This window comes from Saccopteryx leptura, chromosome 3, assembly GCF_036850995.1.
Source record: "Saccopteryx leptura isolate mSacLep1 chromosome 3, mSacLep1_pri_phased_curated, whole genome shotgun sequence".
NCBI classification, from domain to species: Eukaryota; Metazoa; Chordata; class Mammalia; order Chiroptera; family Emballonuridae; genus Saccopteryx; species Saccopteryx leptura.
Window position 1 is genome coordinate 14,933,405 of NC_089505.1, and position 22,486 is coordinate 14,955,890.

General features: G+C 45.2%; 1 protein-coding gene across 1 annotated transcript in view; it reads right to left on the minus strand.

Moving 5' to 3' along the window:
* The window catches only part of CCDC170 (coiled-coil domain containing 170), a 112,406-nt gene that overhangs the window by 26,119 nt on the left and 63,801 nt on the right, over positions 1–22,486 (minus strand). The window contains exons 7-9 of the mRNA XM_066372988.1: positions 9,966–10,166; positions 4,546–4,719; positions 731–973 (exon numbers count right to left, since the gene is read on the minus strand). Of these exons, the coding sequence (XP_066229085.1) occupies positions 731–973; positions 4,546–4,719; positions 9,966–10,166 (618 nt within the window). The remainder of the gene's footprint in view (positions 1–730; positions 974–4,545; positions 4,720–9,965; positions 10,167–22,486) is intronic.

Sequence of the window (22,486 nt, forward strand, 5' to 3'; positions counted from 1 at the left end):
TCTCCCTAAGCAAATTCCTACTAGATGAATCCCTACGTGATCCCTAATACCACAGTTACCCACACTTTAAAGAAGGGCTTTTATTTTCTGGAATTAACATCACCCTTTTTTTTCCCCTAAGTGAGAGGCAGGGAGGCAGAGACAGACTCCAGCATGCTCCCCAACAAGGATCCACCGCCATACTGGCGATGTTCTGCCAATTTGGGGCTGGTTGCTCCATTGTTCAGCAACCGAGCTATTTTAGCACCTGAGGTGAGGCCATGGAGTCATCCTCAGTGCCCGGAGCCAACTCACTTGAACCATTTGAGCCATGGGTGTGGGAGGGGAAGAGAAAAAGAGAGAGAAAGAGAGAGAGAGAGAAGGGGGGGAGGGGGAGGAAAAGCAGATGGTCACTTCTCCTTCTCCTGTATGCTGTGACTGGGAATCAAACCTGGGACTTCCACATGCCGGGCTGACATTCTACCACTGAGCCAACCAGCTAGTGCTAGCAACACCCTTCTAAAGTGACTTTCACACTACTCCAGCTTCATTTCAAATAGTAAAGAGACACTAGATTGATCTAATAGGCCAATCTGTGTCATTTTTGCATTTTTCCCACAACTCTAAAAAATCAGAGGCAATTTTCATCTTTTTTTTTTCCTGGTGTGTCCATGATAAGCTGTCACTCTTTTGCATAAAGCTTTTAAGGTAACTAGCAAAAAGCAACAAGGAACCGAAGCTGAGCACTTGCCTTCAGCTCACTGGTGTCGGCCAGTTTGGCTTTGAGCTCAGTGTTCGAGTCCCGACACGCATTCAGCTCCTTCTGCAGCCTCTCCACCTTCTTCTGTAACCTCTGTGTGGTGGTGCTGGCCTCGTCCCTCTCCACAGCGGAGGCCGTCCGCGCCCGCTTCTCCGCCTCCAGCTGCGCTATTTTCTGCCGGAGGAGGTTCACGTGTAGTTCTTTGCTCTCCAGTCTTTCTTTCTGAGTCTTGAGCTGGTTCAACACAAACAGAGATTGTTGTTGTTGTTGTTGTTTTAATAATAAGAATTGAACAGTCAGTAAACACAAGTGAATGATTCAGATAATGTTGATCTTTATCCACACTTCAATAAGTCTAATGTCTAAATCATCAAAAAACAAAGGGGCACTGGATTCCTTTTCCTGATTGCAGTTTTATCCTATCTTTCCAGAAATAAATTTTATACCTGTAGCGTATGAAATAAAAGAGCCACAGACAATGCACAGAGAAGGCTCTCAACACCTGATTTCCTCCAACACGATGCACATCTAATAAAATGTAAGATATCTTTTAAAACAATGAAAATGGGCTTATCTAGAGCAGAATATAGCCTGGCCAGGCAGTAGCACAGTGGATAGCGTATCAGCCTGGGATGCTGAGGACCCAGGTTCAAAACCTTGAGGTCACCAGCTTGAGCGCACGCTCACCATCTTGATTGAGCATGGGTTCGCCAGCTTGACATTGGATCATAGACATGATTCCATGTTCGCTTGCTTGAGCAAGGGATCACTGGAGCCCAATGGTCAAGGCACATATGAGAAAGCAATCAATGAACAATTAAGGAGCTGCAACAAAGAATTGATGCGTCTCATCTCTCTCCCTTCCTGTCTTCCTGTCCCTGCCTGTCCCCTCCCTCCCATCTCCCTCATACTCATTAAAAAAATAAATAAAAATAAAAAAGAGCAGAATATAGTAAAAAAGAGAGACAAAACCCTCTCAACACCCCATGGCAACTATACTTGCCCCGGTCTGTTTTGTAAGGATCTAAGGTGCAAATTAGTAACAAAAACCTAGAGTGACTAATTTCAATCCTTGGGACCAATGGGCAGTGTAGGTTAGTTTATGGCTTATTTATTTATTTATTTATTTTTGTATTTTTCTGAAGCTAGAAACGGGGAGAGACAGTCAGACAGACTCCCGCATGCGCCCGACCGGGATCCACCCGGCACGCCCACCAGGGGCGAAGCTCTGCCCACCAGGGGGCGACGCTCTGCCCACCAGGGGGCAATGCTCTGCCCCTCCGGGGCATCTCTCTGTTGTGACCAGAGCCACTCTAGCGCCTGGGGCAGAGGCCAAGGAGCCATCCCCAGCGCCCGGGCCATCTTTGCTCCAATGGAGCCTTGGCTGCAGGAGGGGAAGAGAGAGACAGAGAGGAAGGAGAGGGGGAGGGGTAGAGAAGCAGATGGGCACTTCCCCTGTGTGCCCTGGCCGGGAATCGAACCCGGGACCTCTGCACGCCAGGCCGATGCTCTACCACTGAGCCAACCGGCCAGGGCCGGCTCATTTATTTTTAAAGTAAGCAATACCAAAGAAATTTTTTAAAGCTTTGTCGATATATGTAAAATTTTAGAAACGGAGGGGACTTGATGAGAGTAATAGTTCCCTGGTGTCTCTATTACGCGCCTGGCCTGGCCCGTCCATTAACCAAGCGGAGAACAAGGTCTTGAAACAGCATTTATCACTGACAATTAAACTTGATGAAGGAAATTATAGTGGTTTTTAGAAAAAGACTGTGGACTCTAAGAAGAGAAAAAAAGTTCCTCGTGGGCTTCAGATGACACAATCAGTGAGTGGAATATTAAGTACGAAACCTTTTTCATCTGATACAACATTAGGAATCAGAATCGTGCAGAATTATAAGAGTGTCAGAGCTGCCGATCGTCGCATTTTCCCTAATTACGGACTCTGCATTTGTAAAGTGCTCAGAGGTGTGAAGGACTTACTGAAAGGCGGACTTGAGTACCTTGCCTAACGGTGACAGCAACGTCCATGCCCAGACCCATTCGTAATACGGTCCTCTTAATATTTCTCTAACTAACCTCCCTTCTTTGAGCTTCTTCATGTCGAATTCCACTCCAAAGCAAATTTACACCACTGAGTTCTGTACACTGGTCGTTTTAACAATTACACAATACTTAGGAAGAGAAGGTGTTATTAGATAGTGGAAAAAAATTCAACGATCTGAGAACTTCAAAAAGAACTGCAGCTCCACTTAATGTCTCTGATGGTAACAGGGGCTGTCTACTTTTTTTGTATAAAATATTCCCAAAATGCAGTAGATAGAGAGGAGTTCAAATGAAAATAGAGCATCTTCTGTGAGCCGAGAGTTCAAAATGTTACTTATTAAAAATTTACAACCTCATGAAGTAGGGATCATCTCCATCTTCAACGTGAGAAGACAGAGATAGAGAGGGATGCAATTTGCCCAAAGTCACAGAGCTTGGTGGAGCCAAACTGGGAACCCAGATGCGACTCATTACATAGCCTGCACACTATAATTCCACCAGAGCATTTTCTCCTAAGAACTCTTACAAAAATACATTTGTGTTTTCCTTTTCCTTTCCCCAATGCCAATAGTGATATAACTAATAATTATATTTTTATCCTTTCATCTGTTCATTTATTTAGTCTAAACTGTCTCTAACTTTTCCTTTGAGTGAAAAGTAAGCTCTTCTCTCTCTACTTTCTAGTCCAATAGAACTTATAAAGGCAGTAACCACTAAATGTTCCCCACTTCTTTCCTTCTGTGGTAATAGAAACAGCAAATTTTTTAGCTAGGCAAATAGTTAGCCAGAGTAAAGACCACAGTTTCAAGGCCCTGGCCGGTTGGCTCAGTGTTAAAGCACCGGCCCAGCATGTAGAAGTCCTGGGCTCAATTCCTGGCCACGGCACACAGGAGAAGCGCCCATCTGCCTCTCCACCCTTCCCTCCTCTTCTTTCTCTCTATCTCTGTCTTTCCCTCCTGCAGCCAAGGTTCCATTGGAGCAAAGTTGGCCCAGACACTGGGGATGGCTCCATGGCCTCCACCTCAGGCACTAGAATGGCTCCTTGCAATGGAGCAACACCCCAGATGGGCAGAGCATCGCCCCCTGGTGGGCAGCCAGTGGATCCTGGTCAGGCGTATGCGGGAGTCTGTCTCTCTGCCTCCCTGCTTCTCACTTCAGAAAAGTTAAAAAAAAATACTACAGTTTCAAGCCTCCCTTGCAGCTAGATTTAGCCACCAGAACATATTCTAGCCATGGGATAGAAACATAAATTCATGTAGCAATTTCTAAGAAACTCCTTTAAAAGACAGTCCATGCCTACTCTTTTGCATTCCTCTTCCACATCCCTTTCTTCTCCAACCTCCTTGCTGGAACACAGATATAATAGTTCAAAGAACCATCTTAAACCATGAGGATAAGGACCACCCTAGGGATGGGAGATCAATGAGCTGAAATGAACTGAATTCCTTCAGAACTGTACAGAGCAGAGCTGTCAGCCCTAAACTGCCTACCTCCAGGAATTTATGTGTGTGCAGAAAAAAACAAAATACTTCTACATGTTTAAGCCACTGTTACTTTTAGTCTTTATTACTCACAGTCAAACATAACCTTAGGTGATATAGTTACCATCCCTTCAGACTTGAAACAGATGCTAAATAAATGTTATTATAGTTATGTTTCCTAGCCACATTGGTACATATGGTGGCAGTAAATTATATTTCAATATTGAAGTTGTACAGATGTTTATTCTCTCAACGTTAGCAAGTTCCCGTCTCCCCTACCTTTCTCTGCAAGTTGTGGGCGACAGTCTTGTTTGCGATGACGGCGTTGCTCTCCAGGCGCACCAGCTGCTCTGCGCGAGCTAGGACCACCTCCAGGCGCATGTCAAAGCCAAGTTCAGCAGCCATCTGGTCCAACTTCATTTTCTCTGAGAGTTGATCCAGAAATTTAAGATACTAAGCCCAAGAACAAAAATGAGAATGGGACACAAAAGTAAAGTTAACAGGCGATCAAATAGAGTCCTTCCCTCTCTCCCAAGTTTACCGGTGGTTCTCATCCAACCCAGTATGAGTTCGGACCCCCAGCTCCAATGTTTGGTAATGAATCCCTGAAGCACCTGGCCAGTTCCCTGTTCTGGAATTGTTCATACTCTCTTGACTCCCCTGGTCAGCTGATGTTCAATCTAACATTATACACTCTTCTTAACCTTTCCATCTGACAAATGTGGCATGCTCCCGCCCATCTATCTATCTCTCTGCTTTGCCACACGCTGCTGCCACCATGCTCTTCCTCAGCTGACCCAGCCCTGGGCACCCATTCATCCAGACCTTCCGTGGAGACATTTCCCACCTCAGTTGACCCTGGACACAAAAGTGGAACATGAGGACTTAACCTGTTGCTACAAAGCTCTCCATACAAACAAACACAGACAATGTTTTCGGGTTTTCTCTATTAATATCATAGAAATGCTTTTTAAAATGTCTTTAAGAGTTTTCATGCATCAGAATTAAGGGAGCGACAGTCCAAACTAGAGTCATTTCAAGAAAGTCAAGGTTCCTATTTTAACAGGTGAAAGCTACCGACCTGTCCTGGGACCTTCCTCCGCTCGGTGTCTGTGGCTGGCCTGGCTACGCCGGACGTGATATTTATGACGCTCGCTGAATGGCTGAATCCACCATGAGCTCTCTGTACCATCATTCCATGACTTAGGGACTATCTTTGAGATTTTTCTTCTCGTGGCAATAACTCGGGCAATTTCATGTTTAACTAAGTATGGTTTCCTGAGGACCGAAGCCCAGAACTCTCTGTTTTAATCAGCAGGGTGAGACTGATTATATGCATACATTCTCCAGTCTTGCTAAAAAGCATACACAAAATTTAGGATCTTCACGGTGATCACAGCGCCGCTAATCGCACTGCGCTGCAGCGGACGGCTGTGGTCTCTGCGTCGTGACTCTGCCGCTCCCTTCGCGCTCTCTCCACGCTCCCCTGCCAACCTTCCCGCTCTGTCCCGTGCGAAGGAAAGTGAAATAACTACTGGGGTTTGTATTGCAAATAAAATGAAATAAAATTTCATGTGACGGTACAAAAGCCTTTCACGACTAGTTCACACACGATCCCTTCACTCAGCGTGCAAGGACCCCATGGCAGGCAAAACGGAGCCGAGACAGCCTCCGGCCAAGACTGCAGAGGAAGTGCCCAGGTCAAGGGCCTCGACTGCGCCTCAGAAAGTCAGGGCTGCTGGAAGGACTGCTGTACATTTCGTTCATTTCAGTCATGGGTTAGCACAGATACAGTCTATTCTGTGTAAATCTCAGTTACCCATACTTAAACTCTGTACAACTTTGATTGTTTAATTTTTTGTTGTTGTTTGTTTGTTTGTTTGTTTTAGAAAGAGAGAGACAGACAGATAGACAGACAAGGACAGACAGGCAGGAAGGGAGAGAGATGAGAAACATCAATTCTTCACTGCAGCACCTTAGTTGTTCATTGATTGCTTTCTCATATGTGCCTGGACCAGGGGGCTTCAGCCGAGCCAGTGACCCCCTTGCTCAAGCCAGCAACCATGAGCGCAAACCAGCAACCCTTGGCTTCAAGCCAGAGACCACGGGTCACGTCTATGATCCCCCACTCAAGCCGGTGACTCCACACTCAAGGTGGTGAGCCTGTGCTCAAGCCAGATGAGCCTGCGCTCAGGGTTTTGAACCTGGGTCCTCAGCGTCCCAAGCCAATGCTCTATCCATTGAGCCACTGCTTGGTCAGGCTGATTGTTTAATTTTACATGCCTATTATCCTTATTGAGATGTGAATTTCACAGGAATTAGCTACTGAAAGTTCATCATGAACAGAAACTGAGGGTTATTTTAGTATAATCTCAATTAAAATTGATGAGTCATTATAGTGAAGGACAGGAAGAGACATCAATATACCTGGCTTTGATATGCTTCTTCTCTAAAGCAAATATTTATTGATTCTTCCTAGAAACTAAGAGAAAAACATTTCCCCTGCTCTCAAGAAGCTTGGAGTTGGTTGAAGGAGAGAAATAACAAAATAAACACAACAGGGAGACCAGCTAGGACAGACACAGGCACCTGTGCACAAAGCACAACTCAGTCTCTCAGGAATCTCCAGAGGAAGTGACATCAGAGCTGAGCCTTGGAGAGACAGTTATCACCAGGTGAGGAAGGTAAGGAGAACATTTTCTCAGAGAGAACAGCCATGTGCGATATGGGATCCCTACGGGGCCCTTTTCTGTGGCCAGATGACTGTTTTTACCCATCTCAATGTGGATGGACGCCTTTGGACTCAGTGGATGCTCACTGCACGCCCTACCAGGGCCCTGCTGGACCCGGGACTCCTGAGTTTACTCCTGTTAGCTGGGGAGACTGCCAGTGAGGGGTGGCGAGGGGAACTGGCCAGGTTGCGGAAGGCCCAGCCAAGGAAAGGAAGAAGCTGCAGCTGACCCCGAAGGCCTCAGAGAGCCCCTTACCCAGCTGTTAAGCGGAGCAAGCTATGATTAGACGTGTGTGTTACTAAGACCTCCTTGGAGGCGGAGCAAAGACTACTTAGAAGGTTGTTCGCAGCCCTCTTAGCACAGCAGGCAAGCGTGTCAGTCTCATAATCAGAAGGTTGTTTCAATAGTTCGTGAAAATTATCACATGCGCTGAACCAAAGCACTGCTCCTAAATACAGAGATGGGGGCGGGGCGTATCTGAGATACATGAACGAGAAGATGGCATTTGCAGCGTTTAGGGATTGATTACAAAGAGGGAGGCACTGAGAATGACCTCCTCAGGCTGGAGGGTGGCTAATTTGAGGAGAGGCGATCATTTCCATTTTGAATATGTCCAGTGCAAGGTGTCCGTGGGCCATGTGGGTGGAGGGGTCTGGCACCCAGCCAGGTTTCCTACGGTCCCACAGGAGTCTCCCTCACCTACACACTCAGACGCTCCGGGACAATGTTTCCTCTCAAACCCAAAATTTCAACCAACACACCTTTTTCAGCTACGCGAGAGATAAATTCCTTTCGCCCTTCCAAATTTCTCAAATGTATCCTTTCATTTATAAAGACCACTACTTGGTCCTGACCCATATTATCTTCTGATCTGAACTATTCTGAGCATCTCCAACCAGGCCCCATACCTAGAACCCCTCGGCCCTCTGAGCTAGTCTGCCTTCAGAGAACTCTTTCCTGTCCTCCAAGCTGTCTAGGCCTCCCCATGACTTAGGCTAAAGCTGCGAGGAATTAGCCTGACCTGCGTCAATTATTCCGACCTGCCCCCAGCGTCACCTCCCCTCCGTGTCCTCGCCAAGCTCCCCGGGCCAGTCTCCCTGTGCCTCCCTGTCTCCTGAGCAGCCCCACCACACCTCCCTTCCGTCGTCCCTCCTGCTGTCCTCTCTGCCTCCAATCTCTCCCCCTCTTCTGCCTGACAAACTCCTACGCATTCTTTTTTTTTTCTTTTTTTTCTTTTACAGGGACAGAGAGAGAGTCAGAGAGAGGGATAGACAGAGACAGACAGACAAGAACAGAGAGAGATGAGAAGCATCAATCATCAGTTTTTCGTTGCGAGACCTTAGTTGTTCATTGATTGCTTTCTCATATGTGCCTTGACCACGGGCCTTCAGCAGACCGAGTAACCCCTTGCTTGAGCCAGCGACCTTGGGTCCAAGCTGGTGAATTTTTGCTCAAACCAGATGAGCCCGTGCTCAAGCTGGTGACCTCAGGGTCTTGAACCTGGGTCCTTCTGCATCCCAGTCTGACGCTCTATCCACTGCGCCACCACCTGGTCAGGCTCCTACGCATTCTTTAAACCCCTTATGCAGGTCACCTCTTGTGTGAAAGCAGCTTACTTCCTCGGGCACAGAAGTAGGAAAAGCAGTAATTACTCCTGTATCCGCCTTCCTGCCGAACTGCACGCCTGTCTCCACGACAGCGCTGAGTGTGCTGTGTCCTGACTTGCCTGTCCCGTCCCCAGACGAGGATTTGCACGGACACCTTGTATGTATCTTTGCAGAGCCAACCCTCGCCACAGGCGTGACACACCCTCTGTTTTTTTAAGTCTGGAAGAACAGAAATGAACGAGTTTCCAGCATACAGTTATTTCAGCCTAACAGTATTTTCCCTGCCAAACTCTGTACTGCTCCTGGTCCCCTGTCTCTCGTTCCCCCCTGCCTGGGGACTCCTGCGACCCACCAATGCGTACCTTCCCACGAGGCCCAGTAAAACCGATCTTTCATCCTGTTTCTCACGCCTTCTACTCTTTTCGCTCTTCTCTTTGGTCACCAAACTTCTTCTACGTCTCTATCCCTGCCCTTACGAGTGGCCCTGCAGCCTGATGTAAACTGGTTTCTCTTCCCCACCACCCTGCTACACTGCTTCTCGGAGGTCACAGACAACCTTCCATGGTCTAATCATAAGTGTGACCCCTCCCCTTCCCAATCTGCTCTTCTCCTCCCCTGCTGCGTTACCAAGGCTACAACCTCAGCTCCATGGTGATACATTATCTTCCTTAAATACTATGATGTTCAAAGTCACTTATTTCACATTCCAGAATGAAGAATACTCAATCTTCCCAATCCCAGACATAATTCTATCTTCTATCCTGCCATGTTCTAGCCACACGGGAATAACAACTCCACGTCCCCTGACTTCACTGTGTGCCTGCAAGCTTTCACACATTTGTTCAAACTTTCCCCTGTAGTATCTGCCCCTTCACTCCACTGAAATGCTACTTATCCTTCAAAGATGAATTCAACTATCGTCAGCCTGTAAAATCATCCCCTTACACGGAGGTTATCACTCCCCTCACTGGGCTCCTATTGCACTTTATTAATCAATACACCTATTATAATACTTATAGCCTTTAACATACAAATTATTTGAATGTCTGTCTCCTCTATTGAATCATGAGCCATTTAAGATCAAGAACTGTGAGTTATTCATACCTTACCTTCCAAACCTTCAGGGTCTTGTATATAATAGGCATTCAATAAATACCTGTTAAGTTTAATTAGATTTCATTTGAGTCAAGGAAGCTCCAAATAGGAAGAGACCTCAAAATAATTCCATTGTTCCATGAAATTTACGACTCAGAACTTAACCAATCTACTGAAGAGCTGCAAAATTCACAATACTTTCAGGTAAATTTTTATAGTGCAACAGATGTTTCCATCCATGGACGACATGTCATCAGGTTATTACCTTTTGTTTCTCCAAATTCAAGTGGTCCCGCAAAACGTCTCCAGACACCAGCTCCCCCTCCAGCTGCGCCAGCTGACCCTGAAGAGTCTCCAGCTTGTTTTCTGCTTTCTGGGCTCTCTGCAGAGCTTTCTGGTGAGAGCCAGACTCGTTTTCCAACTGTTGACCAAGCTCCGATACTTGGGCTTCAAGCTGGGAAACCATCTGGAAACAAAGAAACAAAACAAGAAGGAGCCTTGTTTTCGACTCAGCAAAGTGTTCAGTTAAAATTCGGCGCTCAGTGCAAGCAACATGTTATCCAGCTTCCATATTCTTTGTAAAAATGAGATAAGAAACAGGTATTTGACAGATATATTTGCCTCTGCTTGGAATAAAGCTGCATTCATTCTCTAGTTAAATACTTTTGATTGGCATGTTTATTTTTTATATAATTCCTCGAACGGGTTACTCGATAAATGTTTATGGGTAACATTTACTTACCCTTAAAACTACCGCTAATTTTGGAGTTTCAAAGCTTAGATGAAAAAAAAGAGTTCAGACAGAAAATACTTTTTAAATGTATAAAAGTATAATTCTTCTCCCATCACGTTTAGTGGATTAAAGACTCTACAGTGAGTCAATCTTCATAGATAACCTTGAGACAGTATTAGTGCATTCAAGTGAATAAAGCTATTATTGTCTCGAGCTCTTTTTCAATTTTCTATTGAGTATTGGTTACTCCTTCACTGACTGTCAGCAGCGCTGCCTCTGGGCTGCACAGTTGTGGGGCGATGTTTTCATTTTAGCATTGAAAGGTTCAAGTCCTTTTACTAGGGCGATTCTACGTAGGATCGATGGCAATGTACAAGCAAGCAGGAAAGTCGATTGTTACCTCCCCTCCTATAACATAAGACCACTGCTTCTCCACTGTACGCCCCCAGATTCTCATGACCCCTAACTTGCCCAAAGCTTCCATCCTTCTGTGGAGTCACTCTCTTTGTCCTGACCTTCCCATAAATCAAGAACATAAGTTTACCGAAGACCTCAGGTTACACTTTGAGAAATACAAATTGATCCTAGCAGATCCAGTTTTCATAAACTGTCCAAATCAGCAAAAAACACCAAGTTTGAGGTAATAAATTTTGTTTTGTTTTGTTTTAATGGTGTGTTTTAGAAAAAAGTAGTAGATATTTACATAAAACTAATACCATTCTCACAGAATTTAAAATATCTTAATGGTTTCAGATTTACAGCTTCAGTTTAAAAAAATAAAAAAAAAAACAGCTTCTGCTTGACTACCTATAACAACCATGCTTAAAGGCAAGAAGACATTAAAGCTGTCTTCAAATATTTGGAAAGGATAACAGGAAAGGATAGTAGGATTTGTTCTCAATTACCCTCAGAACTTAACTTGAGGACCAATAGGGATAAATCTGAAAAAGAAGTCACCTCCAATGTAAGAAAGAATTTTTCCCTGGTCCCAATAATTACAAAGTAATAGTGTCCTTTGTAAAATATCCATTAAGGACAATTAATATATAAATTAACAAAATACAAGGCCCTGGCTAGTTTGCTCAGTGGTAGAGTGTCAGCCCAGTGTGTGGATGTCCCAGGTTTGATTTCTAGTCAGAGCATACAGGAGAAGTGCCCATCTGCTTCTCTACCCCTTCCCCTCTCCCTTCTCTCTCTCTCTCTTCTCCTCCCGCAGCCAAGGCTCCATTGGAGCAAAGTTGGCCCCAGGTGCTGAGGATGACTTCATACCTCCACCTCAGGCACTAAAAAATGGCTCCGGTTGCAGCAGAGCAACAGCCCCAGATGGGCAGAGCATCAATCACCCTCTAGTGGGCTTTCTGGGTGCATCTTTATGGGGACGCATGTGGGAGTCTCTCTCTGCCTCCCTTCCTCTCACTATATTAAAAATAATAATTATAATCCCCACAATCCCACTGCACAGAGGTAATAACAATTAATATTTTCATATAATTTCTTTTATGCACTTTTTTAAATGTAGCTGAAATGATATTATTTTGGCCATTTTATCCTTTTGCTTTTACCTCATGTTTTAAGCACCTTTCCATGTCAGTTAGTAGACTCCCAATCGCTAGACATGGTCAGAAGCTGGCCAACCATTTATTAGTGAACAATGTTGTGGGTGGACTGAAGTGCTATAATCAAGAATGCTAGAGTACTTGACCTCTGAACTCTCTAAATCTGTGCTTCTATGGCTTTCAAGGCCCCCGGGCTAAGGGTCAATGAATTCTACACCTCTGTGGGCTCTTGAAATCAGATAGTGGATGGCAAGCTGTTCAGTGCCATGTCCAAGGAATTATATTTCCCAAGGAAATTTTAAATTTCACTATAGAATATGAGGCTCTGAGAATCATTGTTTCATATTTTCCATCCGTAGCACTCACTACTAACTAATGATAGATCTGATCTCAATGCACGAGAAAGGTGTGCTTGTCTTGGTACAACATACAAAGTAACTTACAAAACAATGGTCATCAAACAGTGGTCCCAAGATACTGCCTCCCGGGGGACTGTTTAATGATACTGTATTATGCAAGGCATAGCACATTTCTGTGCAGCAGGAAACGTGGGTTCACCCTGAGCTTCCTGCAGGAAATGAGTCTTTCTACCTAAAGATCCTTCAGCACATCTCTTATACCGCAGTTGACCTAGCAAAGAGAATGGCACCAAAGAGAAAAGAGACCCAGAGAACCCCAATTGGAGAGATGGAGAATGGAGTGACTAAGCCAAATGACTTTGGCTTAGCCAAAGTCAGCACACTGCAGACCAGAGGAGAGCAACGTCTTCCACAGCAATCAATTCTTAAAGACTCCACTTTGAAGATGACACCTTGATCAACTGCAGGAAGCTAGACTAAGGGAGTGATAATGACCCTGAAGGAAGAAGCGCACATCCTAATGTAGACCAGACTGTAGGACAGGCACTTAGGTGTCAGGCACTTAGGGGTCCGATAGTCCTGGTTTGAAATTCCTACTCTACTACATACTACAGTGTTGACCAAAGCAAGTAATTAACTTCTCTGCAACTTATAGCCTTGGCTATGGTATTTAAGTGAGCTGATTTAGATAAACTAAGGAGTACAGTGTTTATGTCCAACTGAAGTTCGACACATTGCATATACTTTTATCATCAGCATTCCTACTGCAGTATGTTGCTTCAGTCAATTCTGTGCTTTTGAAATAAAGAGACAAAGGGACCTTTGGGGAAGTCTCCTACGTCCTATATCATGTTTTTCAAACTATTTTCATCCCACAGAGACTGTTTTTTAACTAGAAGCCTTTCTGGAAAGGACAGGTAAGGGACAAAACATGCTAAATCAGAGGTGAGAGGGTCTGTCCTAAATCCTCACCCTGTGTGAGCCCAAGAGTGTCCCATGTAACTTGAAGAGTATAACTTTTAAAAACCACCAGTATGTGGATGACTGAGCTATGCAGAGTCTAACAACCTCCTTCCCAAGGTTCTGGGGTCCAGGGAGGAGCCACCAGCTGAGAACCTCCCCATTCTTCATGCATCACAGCACTCCGTTCCATAAACGTATCTAGAACCCAGCGCACATGACACCACCAGGTTCTTTTTCAGAGATAAATTTACATAAATGTATCCAAGTAAATTCATGTTCCAGTCTTACTCGGTTCTTGGGAACCTCAAAGGTCAGGGCCTGGGTGAATATGTGTGTGTCCCCAAAACTGTAAGGCGGGGGTGTGTCCTTCAGTCAAAGAAGGCTAAAGAATCAGGAAGCATTTTCTCTCTTTCTTTTTCTTCTTTTCCTTAATATCATCAGTTAACATATCCCTGACATTCTGTAGGACAAAGTGTACCAGGCATTTTAACACTAGAAGAAGGCAGGGAATGACGGAGGGGAGAGGGAATGTAGTAAAGAGCACACACCTCAATTATCTCTTAACCAAAAAAAAAAAAAGGCACTGTAGTAAACTACACTTCAAACACAAACAGCTTGATTTTTGGAAGTAAAGTCATAATGCCCTAAAAATTAATTCACTTCCCAGGGACAAGTAGTTACTGATTTCACCAAAGAGGCACTTTTGCACTAAGATTGAACCAAATGGAAACACAAGAGCTCTAAACCTAAGAAAGAGCTTCTTGGGTCACTGAAGGACCAGTGCCTTTTAGATATAAACAACTCTCTTCTGATTATTCAAGTTATAATTTTCACTTAAGAAATATGTAAAATAAGTTATCAGGAACCAGGTATAACATCAAATTCTCCTTCCCTCTCGTCATCATGAGCGGCCGACACTATTGACTGGCTAAGAACCTCATCCTCTCCACCTTGGTGGATGTCACCTTTTGCACAAAAGGATGAATTAGGTACCCCAGAGAGAGGTATGTTGAAGTTCCCCGGTACCTCAGAATGTGGCCTTAACTGAAAATGGAGTTTTTACAGAGATAATCAAGTTAATATGAGGTCATTAGGGTGGGCCTTAAGACTATATGTCATGTATACATATAAAAGGGGACATATGAACACAAGAGACACACACAAATAGAAGGAGAAAGGTGGAAAGCTGCAGACAGAATGCCATCCATAAGCCAAGTGGTAGCCTGAGGCCACCAGAAGCAAGACAAGAGGCACGGGACAAATTCTCCCTCCCAGTCCTCCGAAGAAACCAATCCTGCCGACACCTTGATCTTGGACTTCCAGCCTCCAGGACAGTGAGACAATAAATTTCTATTGTTTAAGTGCCCCTCCCCCTCCGTTCGTGGTACTTTGTCAGGACCACCTTAGGAAATGAACACACTCTAAAGACTGAGAGAAAGTTCTTATCTACTCACTCTTCCAAATGTCCTTGTAGCCAGAGGTGAGCGTGTAACATAATATGGGACCATGAAAGGTCAGTGGAAGCTTCCTGCTAAATGTCTGGCTTATTAGGATGGAGGATCAAGAACAGAACAGAATGCTAAGCTCAGAAGGAGGGATGGGGGTTGGGGAGCACACCTCTAGTCTTTTTGGGAGTCAGACTGGGTTCTCACAGCACCCCCACAGCTGCCAGACTAAGAAACACTCCAACAGAAAAAAAATAAAGCTTATGTGTACATAAAGCAGAACAAAAGAGCTTTAGATCTCAATGTGTGTGAGCTTGTATTCGTTTCTCTTTAATTTAGGAAGTCACATAGAAATCAATCACAGGCATGTCCTCCTGGTACGTAATCAATTCTCATCCAGCTGATGACCCAGGAAGGCAACATCTAAAAGTGAGACAAAAATTTTGGCCTCAGAACTCCCAACTAAAACCTGAAACTGTCACAACTTTCTGTCATTATACAAGAAAATCATTTCAAAAACACCTGTTATGGGGGTCCTGAAATTTCAAGGCTAACTAACATCTAAATAACTCATTTAGAATTCCTGGAGATTGATTGTAGAACATTTCTTTGAAAGAGTGTTTTCAAATGGGAGGTGATTTCAACCGCGAGGGACAGATGGCAACGTCTGGACACGTGTTTGGTGGTCACAGATGGGAGAAAAGAAATTCTAGAAGTCCAGAGATGCTGACAACCACCCGACAATGCGCAGAATGGCCCCCAAAACAAATGATTACCCAGGTCCAAAAGTCAACAGTGCCAAGACTGAGAGACCCTGCTCTCAGAGATAGCAAAACATTTTTTAAAAGAATATTAGGTTTCGCTATAAGCGCAAAAGCAAGGAACAAGTAGAAATGGCTTGTTGGGAAAGTGTGGGTGGTGTCCTAAATTCTACTGAGAATTGCACACACAAGAGAGTGAGCATGAATAGCAAAGGCGTAAACATGCGAAGCGATGCTCAGCAAGTAGGAGTTGACGCGAAGTGGGGAACTCGCCAGGCCCAGCCTGAACCCACCGCTGGGCCTCCGCGTGGGAATTACTCAATTTTTGACTGTGTGTTTAGCCGTGGCAGCTGGCAGGGGTGTGTGGCCTCCACAACAAACATATTCATCAATCTGTAAAGCTTCCATTCTTCAGAAACATTTCTAAAACAATGTATGAAATCTATTTTCTCCTGATTTTACTTGAAGATGAGTCACACAAGATGTTAGCTATATGCTTGATTTTGAGCTTTTTAAATGGTGAGAGCAGCTACTAGAAAAAATTACAGGGTAGGAAAGGCAGACAAAGGCACTAAAGAGACTCTGAATCAGTCTAATTTTTATGAGAAGTGGGGGGAAGGCCACCCAGCTTAACCAATTTACACCATTTTGCTTTAGAAAAATAAACATATACATCATGCTGACAATTTTATGCCACGTTTCATATGCTGGAATTAAAACAGTAGCAGAAAAAAATTTGGGAAAATACAGTGTGTCCGTAAAGTCGTGGTGCACTTTTGACTGGTCACAGGAAAGCAACAAAAGATGATAGAAATGTGAAATCTGCACCAAATAAAAGGAAAAGCCTCCTAGTTTCTGTAGGATGATGGGGCAGCATGTGCGCATGCGCAGACGATGACGTAACACCGTGTATACAGTGGAGCAGCCCACGGTCATGCCAGTTGAAATGTGGATGGTACAGAGGAAAGTTCAGTGAGTTCTGTGGCTCGCTAAATTCGAATCCGTGACCAAAGTGCAATGTGAATATCGGCACATTTATAACGAAGCCCCACCACATAGGAATAACATTACTCGGTGGGATAAGCAGTTGAAGGAAACCGGTAGTTTGGTGGAGAAACCCCGTTCTGGTAGGCCATCAGTCAGTGACGAGTCTGTAGAGGCTATACGGGATAGCTACCTAAGGAGCCCTAAAAAATCTGTGCGTGAGCCCACATCGAACTGCACTGAATAGGTATGAAACTGGGAGAGTTTTCCTTTTATTTGGTGCAGATTTCACATTTCTATTGTCTTTTGTTGCTTTCCTGTGACCGGTCAAAAGTGTACCATGACTCTACGGACACACTGTAGAAGAGGGGAGCAATAAAATGAAATAGCAAAGAATCATTAGCTACTGAAGTGCATTTAATACTATTCCAGGTAAATAACCCAATGAAACTTTTCTCCATTCTGTAAATAATTCCTTTCCCCAATCTAGTACCTATCTGTGTACAGGTCACATGAAAGACTGAGTTACTCTCTGAGATGCACACATCACATCTTACAAGGATGAAATTTTGTATCCACAAAGAGTACGCTATGTCGGACAAAAGAGTCACTAGGGTCACTTCTAGAACACACATGAGTTTTAGAGAATTTTTTAAAGGGAATTTTATATGTTCTATCGCTAAAGGAAATTTACAAATGCAACCATCAACTTTGAGTTACTGATCACTCTAAGATTTTTAGGAACATTAAAGATGGACACATGGACTTCCTCCTTTTGAATAAGCATAATAATTTCAATAGACTCAATAGGAGAAATAGTTCCTAATGGAATTATCTACAGAATATCGATATTATTCACTTTAAAACTCATTGATTAGAATGTCAATAATTTGCATTTGATGAAAATTTAGAGTTGGGATGAAGTTGACTAAGCAAAGCTTGATAGAATATGAGATTTATTAATAGTCTCAACAAAATACAATTAAACAAGCTTCAGTCATGTGTCTGAATTAAATCATTTTTCTCCACTAAATAGGTGCCCCTAAGTGACTGTTCTAGGCACCCACACATTATCAAAGGGAGGGAAAAGGAGAGAAGGAGGGAGGAGGAGAGAAGGAAGGAGGAGAGATGGAGGGAGGAGGAGAGGAAGGAGGAGGAGAGAAGGAGGGAGGAGGAGAGAAGGAGGGAGGAGGAGAGAAGAAGGGAGGAGGAGAGAAGGAGGGAGGAGGAGAGAAGAAGGGAGGAGGAGAGAAGGAGGGAGGAGGAGAGAAGAAGGGAGGAGGAGAGAAGGAGGGAGGAGGAGAGAAGGAAGGAGGAGAGATGGAGGGAGGAGGAGAGATGGAGGGAGGAGGAGAGGAGGAGGGAGGAGGAGAGAAGGAGGGAGGAGGAGAGAAGGAGGGAGGAGGAGAGGAGGGAGGAGCAGAGATGGAGGGAGGAGGAGAGATGGAGGGAGGAGGAGAGAAGGAGGGAGGAGGAGAGATGGAGGGAGGAGGAGAGAAGGAGGGAGGAGGAGAGAAGGAGGGAGGAGGAGAGATGGAGGGAGGAGGAGAGATGGAGGGAGGAGGAGAGAAGAAGGGAGGAGGAGAGAAGGAGGGAGGAGGAGAGAAGGAGGGAGGAGGAGAGAAGAAGGGAGGAGGAGAGAAGGAGGGAGGAGGAGAGAAGGAAGGAGGAGAGATGGAGGGAGGAGGAGAGATGGAGGGAGGAGGAGAGATGGAGGGAAGAGGAGAGAAGGAGGGAGGAGGAGAGAAAGAGGGAAGAGGAGAGAAGGAGGGAGGAGGAGAGAAGGAGGGAGGAGGAGAGAAGAAGGGAGGAGGAGAGAAGGAAGGAGGAGAGATGGAGGGAGGAGGAGAGATGGAGGGAGGAGGAGAGAAGGAGGGAGGAGGAGAGAAGGAGGGAGGAGGAGAGAAGGAGGGAGGAGGAGAGAAGGAGGGAGGAGGAGAGAAGGAAGGAGGAGAGATGGAGGGAGGAGGAGAGATGGAGGGAGGAGGAGAGATGGAGGGAGGAGGAGAGAAGGAGGGAGGAGGAGAGAAGGAAGGAGGAGGAGAGGAGGGAGGAGCAGAGATGGAGGGAGGAGGAGAGATGGAGGGAGGAGGAGAGAAGGAGGGAGGAGGAGAGATGGAGGGAGGAGGAGAGAAGGAGGGAGGAGGAGAGAAGGAGGGAGGAGGAGAGATGGAGGGAGGAGGAGAGATGGAGGGAGGAGGAGAGATGGAGGGAGGAGGAGAGGAGGGAGGAGCAGAGATGGAGGGAGGAGGAGAGATGGAGGGAGGAGGAGAGAAGGAGGGAGGAGGAGAGAAAGAGGGAGGAGGAGAGAAGGAGGGAGGAGGAGAGAAGGAAGGAGGAGAGATGGAGGGAGGAGGAGAGATGGAGAGATGGAGGGAGGAGGAGAGAAGGAGGGAGGAGGAGAGATGGAGGGAGGAGGAGAGAAGGAGGGAGGAGGAGAGAAGGAAGGAGGAGGAGAGATGGAGGGAGGAGAGATGGAGGGAGGAGGAGAGAAGGAGGGAGGAGGAGAGATGGAGGGAGGAGAGATGGAGGGAGGAGGAGAGAAGGAGGGAGGAGGAGAGAAGAAGGGAGGAGGAGAGAAGGAGGGGGGAGGAGAGAAGGAAGGAGGAGAGATGGAGGGAGGAGGAGAGATGGAGGGAGGAGGAGAGATGGAGGGAGGAGGAGAGATGGAGGGAGGAGGAGAGGAGGGATGACATGAGGAGGGAGGAGGAGAGGAGGGAGGAGGAGAGATGGAGGGAGGAGGAGAGAAGTAGGGAGGAGGAGAGAAGGAGGGAGGAGGAGAGATGGAGGGAGGAGGAGAGAAGGAGGGAGGAGGAGAGAAGGAAGGAGGAGAGATGGAGGGAGGAGGAGAGATGGAGAGATGGAGGGAGGAGGAGAGAAGGAGGGAGGAGGAGAGATGGAGGGAGGAGGAGAGAAGGAGGGAGGAGGAGAGAAGGAAGGAGGAGGAGAGAAGTAGGGAGGAGGAGAGAAGGAGGGAGGAGGAGAGATGGAGGGAGGAGGAGAGAAGGAGGGAGGAGGAGAGAAGGAAGGAGGAGAGATGGAGGGAGGAGGAGAGATGGAGAGATGGAGGGAGGAGGAGAGAAGGAGGGAGGAGGAGAGATGGAGGGAGGAGGAGAGAAGGAGGGAGGAGGAGAGAAGGAGGGAGGAGGAGAGAAGGAAGGAGGAGGAGAGAAGGAGGGAGGAGGAGAGATGGAGGGAGGAGAGATGGAGGGAGGAGGAGAGATGGAGGGAGGAGGAGAGAAGGAGGGAGGAGGAGAGAAGGAGGGAGGAGGAGAGATGGAGGGAGGAGGAGAGATGGAGGGAGGAGGAGAGAAGGAGGGAGGAGGAGAGAAGGAAGGAGGAGAGAAGGAGGGAGGAGGAGAGAAGGAGGGAGGAGGAGAGAAGGAGGGAGGAGGAGAGAAGGAGGGAGGAGGAGAGAAGGAAGGAGGAGAGAAGGAGGGAGGAGGAGAGAAGGAGGGAGGAGGAGAGAAGGAGGGAGGAGGAGAGAAGGAGGGAGGAGGAGAGAAGGAAGGAGGAGAGAAGGAGGGAGGAGGAGAGAAGGAGGGAGGAGGAGAGAAGGAGGGAGGAGGAGAGGAGGAGGGAGGAGGAGAGAAGGAGGGAGGAGGAGAGGAGGAGGGAGGAGGAGAGAAGGAGGGAGGAGGAGAGAGAGGAGAAGCAAAGGCAACAATAGATGATATTTATTGTTGCTATTTGTCAGGCAGTGTGTGAAGGATTTAATGACAATTTTATTTTCATTAAATGCTTACAATAAACAACAACCCTAGGAAACAGATACTGTTACAGATCTAGGAACCCTTATCTGCAATTCCAAAATCCAACAGGATCTGAAAACTGACAGGCTTTCTGTAGCTCATTTCCTGATACAGCTTGATCTGACTGAGTCTGGCAGCAATCCCTGCCCAGAAGTGACCTGAGACTTTTCTCTTTTTTCTTTTAATTTTCTTTTATTTTAATTTATTGGATGTACATAGATTCTAGTGTCCCCCCAAATACCTCCCCCCGTGTTCCCCACCACACCCCCCTTGCCCTCCTCCTCACAATGCCCTCCCCCCCCCAGGTTTTGCTTTTCTGCTCTCATCCCATCCTATCATCCCCTTTCCCTCTGACCGTTTTCCCTCTGGTCCCTTTGATCCTGCCTCTGTCTCTATTCTGTTCCTCAGTTCATATTGTTCACTGGATTCCTTGTGAAGTCATATGGTATTTTTCTTTCTCTGCCAGACTTATTTCACTTAACATAATAGTTTCCAGGTCCATCTATGTGTCGCAAAAAGTAAGATTTCCTTCTTTTTCATGGCTCCATAGTATTCCATTGTGTATATGTACCACTGCTTTTTAATCCACTCGTCCACTGACAGACACTTGGGCTGTTTCCAGATCTTGGCTATTGTAAACAATGCTGCCATAAACATGGGGGTGCATTTCTCCTTTTGAATCATTGATGTGGTTCTTGGGGTATATTCCTAAAAGTGGATGGCTGGGTCAAAAGGCAGTTCCACTTTTAATTTTTTGAGGAATCTCCATACTTTTTTCCACAGTGGCTGCTCCAGTCTGCATTCCCACCAGCAATGCAGGAGGGTTCCCTTTTCTCCACATCCTCACCAGCACTTATTCTGTGTTGTTTTGTTAAATGAGCGCCATTCTGACTGCTGTGAGGTAGTATCTCATTATGGTTTTAATTTGCATTTCTTCAGTGATGTTGAACATTTTTTCATATGCCTATTGGCTATCTGTATGTCCTCTTTGGAGAAGTGTCTATTCATTTCTTTCGCCCATTTTTTGATTGGATTGTTTATCTTCCTGGTGTTGAGTTTTACAAGTTCTTTATAAATTTTGGTTATTAATCCCTTATTAGACGTATTGTCGAATATGTTCTCCCATTGTGTGGTTTGCCTTTTTATTTTGTTCATATTGTCTTTAGCTGTGCAAAAGCTTTTAGTATGATACAGTCCCATTTGTTTATCCTGTCCTTTATTTCCCTTGCCCATGGAGATAAATCAGCAAATACATTTCTGTCAGAGAGCTTATTGCTTATGTTTTCCTCTAGAATGCTATGGTTTCATGACTGTATTTAAGTCTTTTTATCCATTTTGAGTTTATTTTTGTGAATGGTGTATGTTGGTGGTCTAGTTTCATTTTTTTGCAGGTAGCTTTCCAATTTTCCCAACACCACTTGTTAAAGAGATTGTCTTTACTCCATTGTATGCTCTTACCACTCTTGTCAAATATCAGTTGTCCATAAAGCTGTGGGTTTATTTCTGGGTTCTCTGTTCTGTTCCATTGATCTATATTCCTGTTCTTATGCCAGTACCAAGCTGTTTTGAGTACAATGGCCTTGTAGTATAACTTGATATCAGGAAGTGTGATACCAACCACTTTATTCTTCTTTTTCAAGATTGCTGAGGCTATTTGTGTTCTTTTTTGGTTGCATATAAATTTTTGGAATATTTGTTCTATATCTTTGAAGTATGTCACTGGTGTTTTAATATGAATTGCATTGAATTTATAAATTGCGTTGGGTAATATGGACATTTTAATGATGTTTATTCTTCCTAACAATGAACACAATATATGCTTCCACTTGTTTGTATATTCCTTGATTCCTTTTATCAATGTTTTATAATTTTCCAAGTACAAGTCTTTAACCTCCTTGGTTAAGTTTACTCCTAAGTACTTTATTTTTTTGTTGCAATAGTGAAGGGGATTGTTTCCTTAATTTCTCTTTCAGACAGATCATTGTTGGTATATAAAAATGCCTCAGATTTCTGAGTATTAATTTTATATCCTGCCACCTTGCTGAATTCATTTATCAGGTCTAGTAGTTTTTTGACTGAGACTTTAGGGTTTTCTATGTGCAGTATCATATCATCAGCAAATAATGATATTTTCACTTCTTCTTTTCCAATCTGGTTGCCTTTTATTTCTTCTTCTTGTCTTATTGCTGTGGCTCAGACTTTCAGAACTATATTGAATAAGAGTGGTGAAAGG